This window comes from Nuphar pumila, chromosome 16 (assembly GCF_984573655.1).
Source record: "Nuphar pumila chromosome 16, dmNupPumi1.hap1.1, whole genome shotgun sequence".
NCBI classification, from domain to species: domain Eukaryota; kingdom Viridiplantae; phylum Streptophyta; class Magnoliopsida; order Nymphaeales; family Nymphaeaceae; genus Nuphar; species Nuphar pumila.
Genome location: NC_143264.1, coordinates 23,858,239 through 23,867,801, shown reverse-complemented (window position 1 = coordinate 23,867,801; position 9,563 = coordinate 23,858,239). Strand labels below are relative to the sequence as shown.

The following is a 9,563-nucleotide window of genomic DNA, read 5'->3' as shown; positions in this document are numbered from 1 at the left end:
TTTCAAATGATCGTGAACTAGTGTTTTGTATCGTCTGTTTGTGCTTATGCATTTTTTGGTGTTCGGATGTTCCTTCTGTAGGTGTCAGAACACGACGACAATCCCTCAAAGTTTCCGTCTAGATGGTATTCTGCATTAACTGGTATTAGTGGAGATGGGACTAACCGTATGCAGAAAACTGCCTTCTGGGTACCTATTTCTACTTCTAATTTAAGTGCGAGGAATGGCTGTCTTGGTAGCATCCGATATGAGTCGACTGCGGCAGCGTCTAATGCTTCAGAACTGCCAGTTGAGAAATTTGAATATCAAGCTGAGGTGTGTTTCTTAAATCAAAATACAACTACATTGCTTTGGAATTTAGGGGCAGTGCATACATTTTGATGAGACATAATTTTAGGAGTGGCACATGCTTTTTGATCAAAAATAGTTTTGGAGCTTCGAATTTGACCTGTCAAGATTTCATTTGTTAACCTTCACTTGCTCTTTCATATTTTACGAGGCAGGTTAGTCGGCTTATGGACTTGATAGTTCATAGTTTGTACAGCAACAAGGAGGTCTTTCTTCGGGAGCTGATTAGGTATTCGTTTCGTTTGAGTCCTTCCTTTTTTTGCTTTCATGCTTACAGCCTGTTTTCAGCAATAAAGGTTGTGGCATGGATGTAATATTGCATTGGAATCAGACTATTACTGAATTTCTTGTTTCTTTTTTTTCACGTTTTGACTTTTAGTCTATAAAGCATGTAACAAATAGGGCTAACGTTTGATGGATTTGACTCCTTTGTAACTTGCAATAAGCAAGAAAGCATAAGGATTTTGAAATTGGTCCCACAGAAATCATCCTGCGTTCAATTGAAACAGTTCTTTCAATTTTTGGTTTTGTTACAGCATGATGATTATATGTGTTATTTCCATTTGAAGTGATAGCGTGCTTATTGTTATCATTTCTTAAGGGGATCGTGGTGTCTGTTTTCTGATGTATGTCATCATTATGCTTTTCTTCCAGCAACGCTAGTGATGCACTGGATAAACTGCGATTTCTGAGTGTCACAGATCCAGAACTTCTCCAGGCTGCTGTTGAATTAGACATACACATCCAGTCAGATAAAGACAATGGGATAATTATGATTACGTAAGCCCCTGTATATTCTTCTGTAATTTGGAAGTTACCCTCAATGGCTTATCTTGTTAAGTTCTTCACATGCTTTTGTTGTCCATGCAGGGATACTGGAATTGGAATGACCAGGGAAGAGTTGGTTGAATGTCTTGGAACTATTGCACAAAGCGGAACAGCCAAGTTCTTAAGGGCTCTAAAGGTACTGCATAGCTACAGGAATGCCTTTTCCACCTCCTTCATTATTTTCTCTTATCCCTTTTCCATAGTTGGCAAACTCGTGACTCGGGCTTGGATCGGAACCCTATTGGGTCACCAAGTCAACGGGTTGACTGGGACGAGTCAGGACTCTATATTTTATAGTGTAAGCACATGAATAAGACATGAAAATACCTAAACTTCAAGCTAATATGTCAATAGATAAGTTGCAAAAATATATAATTATACTTAAGTCACACGGACTCGGCTATAAGGTCGACGCACCCGCGTCGACACGCCCCGACACGGGTGCGGCTTCGGACACGGTCAACGAAGTGTCGGACTCTGTCAACACACCGGGGCAAGTCCGTCCACATTTTAGACTCGGTCAACTTTGACAGAGTCTATTTTTGTCCATTTTAGGGCAAAAGATGTATAAAAAAAATTGATCTTTTTATGTATTTAAAAAAAAAATATATATATATATATATTTATATATATTTATTTTAAAAAAAATATATATACATATATATAGCCGTGTCCCCGTGTCCAAAATTTTTGAAATTGACCTGCACCCGTACCCGCACCCATGTGACATAGAATTATACATGATTATTAACTTTTTTCATTGAACAATATTAGATTCTTCATAACAAGTGACTTTATATAAGAATTATGCTTTAAAATAATAAAATACATATTGAAAATTTTTATTTAATGGGTTGGATCGGCAGTCCTGAATCGTGACTCAGATGAGGTCCGATCCGGGTCGACTCAGGCGATTCCCGAGTCGACTCACCGGGTTTGCCAACTATGCCCTTTTCCATTCTTTTCCTGATTGTTAATTTTTGTGTTGCTTAATTTTACCATAATTCTTATCATTCTGTAGGATAGCAAAGAAGCTGGTGCTGACAATAACTTAATTGGTCAGTTTGGTGTTGGATTCTACTCGGCATTCCTTGTGTCAGATAAGGTGCACCCGTGGTTCCCTTTATGTTCTTATTTGTCACTCCCTCTTCCGTGCTTGATCACTGTTTTATCAAAAACTTGTGAAAATGCTGTTTGGAGCCAAGTCAGCAAGCTTATTTGTGTAACAAAGTTCAGAGCCACTCAGATATTGTTGACATTTTGGGAAAAAAAACTTTCATCTTCAAAAGAAATCTATTGCTAATGGGTGATGTATGTACCTTATTTTGTGGGTTTTTATTCTGCTATTAAGGAGTATGTAACTAATGAGGCATCTCCATCCCTATAAAAAAAACTGAAAGAACTGTATTGACCAATTTGATATATCTTGCCACAAGAGTCAGAGTTCAAATTGCATGTCTCCCTAAATGCTATAGATATCTCAGTCTATTAAGAGCAGTGTTTTGTTTGTCAAGGATGTGTTCTTAGAGAGGAATTTCTTCTCGAGTCCAATCAGTAAGCACTTATTTTGTCTATGTTTCCCAATCATTTGGGAACATTAAGGTTTTCACTTTTGCAAGAAGTCATTCCTAGGAAGCAGACTCCAGGACAGAATTGACCATTACTGTTCAGCTCATCACCTTCTGTGACTGTCAGCCGTTGGATCAGGGTAAGCGGAGCTGCAGAAAAAGAAAAAGTTTTTTCTTTCTGGCTAGAAATGTTTAGCATAAAGACTATGATCTTTGTGAGTGGAGAACCTCCTCTAGGTAGATCAGAGTTACCGGAAGCTTAGGTAGGTGGGAAGCGCACTTCCCGGAAACTCGCTTTGGAAGCGCGATACTCCTCACTTCTGAAACTTCATGGGAATCTCGATTCCCCCACGCTTCTTCTATGCTTCCTATATGCTTTTTTCACGTTTCTTTTCATGTTTTTCATGTATTTCCTCTCACGCTTCCACTCACTTCCCACGTACTTTTTTCTAAATTAGTAACCATCATTATTAGGTTTTAATAATTTTTTTTTTCTTTTACTGAAAATCATAAAATATAAGAATAATCAATTTTATTTTATTTTTTTACTGGCTTCTTGTTCGGTTCCTATTCAGTTACCATATTGCTTCATTTTTTATTCCTATTTCGCTTTCACATTGATACTTCGCTTCCCGTTTCCTATAAATTTTAAAATGCCTCGCTTCCCGCTTTTGCTTCCCGTATCGTTTCCCGCTTTTGCTTCTTAGTTTGGCAACCTTGAGGTAGATACATATTTCAGTCTGTCGTCAAGCTTTCCTCGTTGATTTCCTGAAAGTCATTTTCTGTTTGTTGTCCTCAAACTTGCACAATAATATGTTTTTCTTAAGTATTTATGCTTTTCTGTTCCACTTTGTCTAAATTATTTCTATCTAAAAATTTTAAATAATGTCCACTGATTCATAGGTGTTATCAAGGTAAAATCTTCTCATGCAGCATCTTGTATAATTGAATCAAGAGAGTTCATGATTGTATGTTATCTGTATGATGCTTCTTTTTGGAGTATTATAACAATTTTTGTTCTTACTGCTGAGCCTCCTTTTGCTGTTTTACTCAGGGTTTGCTGTCTCATTTTCCATAATCTATTTTAAAGACGTAAACCCTTTTGTTTCCAGGTGGTTGTCTCAACAAAAAGCCCCAAATCTGATAGGCAGTATGTGTGGGAAGGAGAGGCTAATAAAAGCTTCTTCACCATCCGAGAAGAGACAGATCCAGAAAAACTTATCCCAAGAGGCACTCGTCTTACACTTTATTTGAAGGTATATATCATGCAATTCTTTATTTGGCATGCCATGTTATGTTATGTAGTTTTCCCCTGCTGTGTTATTCTGATGGCCAAAGCCTTGTTGTCTATCCTCTTACAGCGGGATGATAAGGACTTTGCACACCCTGAAAGGATTCAGAGGCTTGTGAAGAATTACTCACAGTTTGTCTCATTCCCAATATACACCTGGCAGGAGAAGGGATATACAAAAGAGGTATACTGAGTGCTCCATATTCCGGTTTAAAGTTCTGTGAGCTTGAATCTCAGCAACTCAGTTGCTTCATGTAGTTTGACTTTTGAAGCATAAACAAATAGAAAATAGATAAGAACTGGGCAGGACATAAGACTAAAAAAAAGTAATGGTATATGTGCAGTTTGGTTCAAGCCTTGAGGTAGATAGTCTATGTTACTGGGAGCACATTCAAGCTTAGTTGTCAAAGGCACTAGGCGGAGCCTAGGCGGTGAGCCCTTAAAGAGACTAGGCGGGGCATGGACTAGTCGGTATCCCAAATAAAAAAATTAAAAACACTCAAAATATGTAAACAAACTGCTAAAGTTAATAACAAACATGTATACGACATAAAATCAATCAGCAATAAGCAATAGACAAAACATAACATGTCGTCGAACACTGTAAAGCAATGATATTAAATAATCTGCTAAAAAATGAAGAATAAATAAACAATTGAATAAACAAACCATACAACTAACTATGTGAATGAACAATATACAAAAAATAAAATCATGTATACAAAAAAATTAACAAGTCAACAATAGACATAATATAAGCAATAGACAAATAAGAAAAAAAATGAACAATTGAATAAGCAAACCATGCAACTGATAACCTACTCAAAAAAATTACAATGTGAATAAAACAAGTCATATGAAGTACACATAGATGTATAACTCACAATGACACAAACATAACTCAAAAACAGTCATCCAGAAATATAACTCACAAACATTACATCAGAACTCGTCAACCACAAAATTAGCTAAGAAATATAACTTAGAAACAGTCAAACAGATTATATATAAACAGATTATTTATATTATAAATTACATTACATAGATACAATATTATATATAAACAAATTATATTAAATTACAAACAGGTTATATATAAATTACAGTACATACACTGATATTCATATATAAATGCAGGATATGTAATATATAATATGCAGAAATTCAATATTGTATGTGCTAAAATACAGCACATATAATATATATATATATATATATACAATATAATTGATACAGTATAATGTCACGAAATAGTGCGGATTCCAATGCACTCCAAGATGATCTCCAAGACTCAAAACATTATACAAAACTTAAGAATTAAAAGACACATCAAAAATGTAAAAAGATAATTTTATTTATAATAGACATTAAAAGAAATACAAAAATAAAATTACTTTCAAGCTTCACTACAATGCACTCAACGAAAAACAATACAAAACCCTAATACTACCCATCACTCTCTCAACCTTACACATTCACACACACCCATTATTTATAGAGGAGAGGAGGAGAAAAAAGTAGGGAAAAGAAGCCAAGGAGAAGCCTCCCAACAGCTAGAATTTCTAGCCATTGGGACTAAGTCAACTTGTCCCCAATATATATATATATATTGTAAATGTATATATATTTTAATAAATATATATATACATATTGTACGTATATAGAAATATATACATATACATGTGAATGTTTACGTATATTCTATATTATATATATATATATATATATACAAATAGTCAATATATATATATATATATATATATATATATAGATACACACACAAAAAAAAAGATACATTTAATCTTAACATATAATTAATAGGAAGGAAAAAAAGGAAGAGGAAGAAAAACAGGAAGAAGAAAAAAAATGAAGAGCAAGAGCAAGAGAGAGAGAGAGAGAGAGAGAGAGAGAGAGAGAGAGAGAGAGAGAGAGAGAGAGAGTACCTTGGTTGGATCGTCTTCTTCTTCATGAAAAAAAAACCCACAGAGAGAGAGAGAGAGTACCTTGGTTGGATCGTCTTCTTCTTCATGAAAAAAAAACACAGTGAGTGAGTGAGAGAGAGAGAGAGAAAGAGAGAGAGAGAGAGAGAGTACCTTGGTTGGATCGTCTTCTTCTTCGTGAAAAAAAACCCACAGTGAGAGAGAGAGAGTACCTTGGTTGGATCGTCTTCTTCTTCGTGAAAAAAAAACAGAGAGAGAGAGAGAGAGAGAGAGAGAGAGAGAGAGAGAGAGAGAGAGAGAGAGAGAGAGAGAGAGTACCTTGGGTCGTCCTCTTCTTTCGAAAACCAAGAGAGGAGAGAGGGAAAGAGTGCGAAAAGGGGTCCCTAATATATGACCCATATGAGTCAACTGAAAAAAGGACTGATTTAGGCTTACTCCTAGATGGTCCCAGCCTAGGCAAGCTAGGCGATGCCTAGGTGCTAAATTAGGTCCCCATCGCCCAAGCCTAGTCGCCTAGGCGGTGGGGCTTCGCCTAAGCCACTAGGCGCCACTGTTGACAACCTAGCATTCAAGTTAGCTATTTATTCATGGCATCCAGCAGTCTCTGTTACAATAATATTGTTTTTAGCAACTGTTTGAATATGACAAATTGGGCAGGTCGAGGTTGATGAAGATCCAGCAGATGTGAAAAAGGATGGGGAAGATGACAAGACTGAGGTGACTTGTCAAGCAGTTGTATTTGTTACTGGAATTTTAGATCCCTTAATGTGAGAATTACCATTTACATTGCCTTGTGCATGTTTTTGCTTACAGAAAAAGAAGAAGACAAAGACTGTGGTTGAGAGGTATTGGGACTGGGAATTGACAAATGAGACCAAACCTATATGGGTAAGATGTTTTTTCTGTGGGATCTGTTGATTCAGTTCTATTTTGACATGTCGGCTACGGAATGTGAAAAAGTGCTAAATGCCTTTATGTACTATGTCATTGCAGTTACAGAATCCAAAAGATGTCACCACAGAGGATTACAATGAGTTCTACAAGAAAACTTTTAATGAATATTTGGATCCACTATCATCATCGCACTTTACAACGGAGGTAGCAACTTGCCTATGTTAGACAATTTTTCTTGATTTGTTTTTGTTTTGCTTACCTTTTTATATTAACGATGTTTGTTTGCAGGGCGAAGTGGAATTTAGATCCATTCTTTTTGTGCCTGCTATTGCTCCTTCAGGCCGAGAAGACGTACTTAATCGTAAGACAAAGAACATTAGGCTCTACGTTAAACGTGTGTTCATATCCGACGACTTTGACGGAGAACTAGTATGTGATTGAAATTATTCTTGTGCTTATTTTTATGCTTTTTGGAGTTATATGAGGGATTAATATGTACAATAGCTTCTCAGATGTTATGTTTTGACTGTAGTTCCCAAGGTATCTGAGTTTTTTGAAGGGTGTTGTGGACTCAAATGATCTTCCTCTCAATGTCTCCCGAGAAATTCTTCAGGAGAGTCGTATCGTAAGTTGCATCTATTTCTTTTTGTTTCATGTGCTCTAGGCATATTCGTAGTGTTTGAAAATTGTATTATAATCATGCTTTCTCATCTTCTACACAGGTGCGTATAATGAGAAAGAGGCTAGTTAGGAAGGCTTTTGATATGATCTTGGGCATATCTCAGAGTGAGAACAAAGATGTATGTCCTTTCTTTGCTTAAAAGATCCTTTTTGTCTTCATACTTGTGTGGGAGCCACACATCTCTGTTCATTCTTGACCATGCAAAGTCTCAGAAAGTTCTGTTAGAAAATGATATTGTGCATCAGGCAGTTTGGACTTCCCAAATGTTTAACATCTTATTTGACTTCATTCATCTTTCCTGTATTTCTGTTCTGCTGCAGGACTATGACAAGTTCTGGGAGAATTTTGGTAAGAACCTAAAATTAGGCTGTATTGAAGATCATCCGAATCACAAACGTATTGCACCACTTCTTCGATTCTTCTCATCTCAAAGTGAGGAAGAACTCATCAGCCTGGATGAGTATGTGGAGAACATGAAGGCAGATCAAAAGGATATCAACTATATTGCTACAGACAGTGTTGCAAGTGCAAGGAACATGCCATTCCTGGAAAAGCTTCTTGAGAAAGATTTTGAGGTGAATCTTGTTTTCTGCCTTGAGGAAGAAAACTTTTACAATAGGTTTGACATGGTATAGTGATAAGGTGTTTTAGAGTGCACAAGGCATCGTTGGTCTTGGTCCACCTACCATAAATTTCATTTATGGATGAATATATATTTACCTCGGGTGACAGATGGTTGGATTTTGAATCTTCAGCATTCTAAGTTGAAAAAAGGAGTTTCTTTATGATATACAATTATGAATGGTGATCTAGGCTGCCTTCCTCTATCAATAATCAGTTTTGGAGATATGGTCCTTTGGTTTCCAGTTCTAGTTTTCATTAGTTTCTAACAGAGTTTCAATTTCATGCATTGTCATTGTGGGGAAATCCTTTTCATAGGAGACAGAGCCCATAGGTTGTTTCCGTTTTTCTTGTCTCCCCTAGGATTCTTAGTTCTGGATAACAATGTTCTCTGTTCTTTATGTTCCTTTCTTCTAGCTGTATGACAGTGATGTGGTGCCTCTGTATTTGATTTTGTTGCCTCTTAAGCAATTTTGCAGGTGCTGTTTTTGATTGACCCCATTGATGAAGTTGCCATCCAAAACCTTAAAACCTACAAGGAAAAAAAATTTGTAGATATCAGCAAAGAGGACCTTGATCTGGGTATGTTTATTTTTCATCTAATTCCTCCTGTTTTACTCTGATTTTAGCTCTTTATCATTGATACTTTCTGGCAGGTGATAAGAATGAGGAAAAAGAGAAAGAAATCAAGCAGGAGTTTGGTAAAACATGTGATTGGATTAAAAAGAGGCTGGGTGATAAGGTTGCCAGTGTTCAAATCTCTAACCGCCTGAGCACGTCACCCTGTGTTCTTGTTTCTGGTAAATTTGGTTGGTCTGCTAACATGGAGAGGTAATTTTTTCTCTTCTGCTTGTAGAAGATTGAATCTGGAAAATTGTGGCTGCTACCATTTCACCAACATAGAAATATCTGAGCCTATCTGAGTTAAATGTGTGGTGAAAGAACTGGATGTGAGATGTCAACTGTGTGCCGGTCATGACATATAATTCATGCTGTACATAGTTGTGTTGGGTTGAACAATCGGTCCATCTAGGGGACTTTGCCACTAAGAGTCATCAATATTTTGAAAAAATTGCGATTTTAAAGATATTTTCAATGTGTGGAGAAAGAACTAATTGTGTGATGTCCTTTGTCTGCCAATCATGACATAATTCATGCTGTACGTAGTTGCTCTGAGGTTGAGCTCTCAATTCATCTTGGGGGCTGACAAAGATCACTGATATATTGGAAATGTCACAATTTGAACAAGATATTTTCAAAGAATGATATTTTTCCCAAAATAGCATGATATTTTGAAATAACACCTATATTGAAAATTTCATGGATTTAATGTGGACTTGGCCCATTATTAAACAGTTTTTACAATATTTTGATATTACCTGTATGTGTAC

General features: G+C 36.3%; 1 protein-coding gene across 1 annotated transcript; it reads left to right on the top strand.

The window, feature by feature from the left end:
* Positions 1-761: 761 nt before the first annotated feature.
* On the top strand, positions 762-9,265 carry LOC149813092 (heat shock protein 90-6, mitochondrial-like). The gene is made up of 14 exons (XM_089991246.1): positions 762-1,128; positions 1,219-1,312; positions 2,198-2,281; positions 3,857-4,000; positions 4,106-4,219; positions 6,633-6,692; positions 6,789-6,863; positions 6,969-7,073; positions 7,158-7,298; positions 7,402-7,494; positions 7,592-7,669; positions 7,872-8,126; positions 8,652-8,754; positions 8,829-9,265. Exons 1-14 carry the CDS (start codon positions 977-979, stop codon positions 9,005-9,007), a joined length of 1,677 nt encoding a protein of 558 aa, XP_089847372.1. The 5' UTR covers positions 762-976; the 3' UTR covers positions 9,008-9,265.
* The last annotated feature ends 298 nt before the right edge of the window (positions 9,266-9,563 follow it).

Coding starts and splice junctions, on each gene's coding strand:
- LOC149813092 (XM_089991246.1), top strand. CDS start 977: ATGTCATCATTATGCTTTTCTTCCAGCAACGCTAGTGATGCACTGGAT. Junction 6,693..6,788: donor GGGAAGATGACAAGACTGAG/GTGACTTGTCAA, acceptor TTTTGCTTACAG/AAAAAGAAGAAGACAAAGAC. Junction 7,299..7,401: donor ACGACTTTGACGGAGAACTA/GTATGTGATTGA, acceptor TTTTGACTGTAG/TTCCCAAGGTATCTGAGTTT.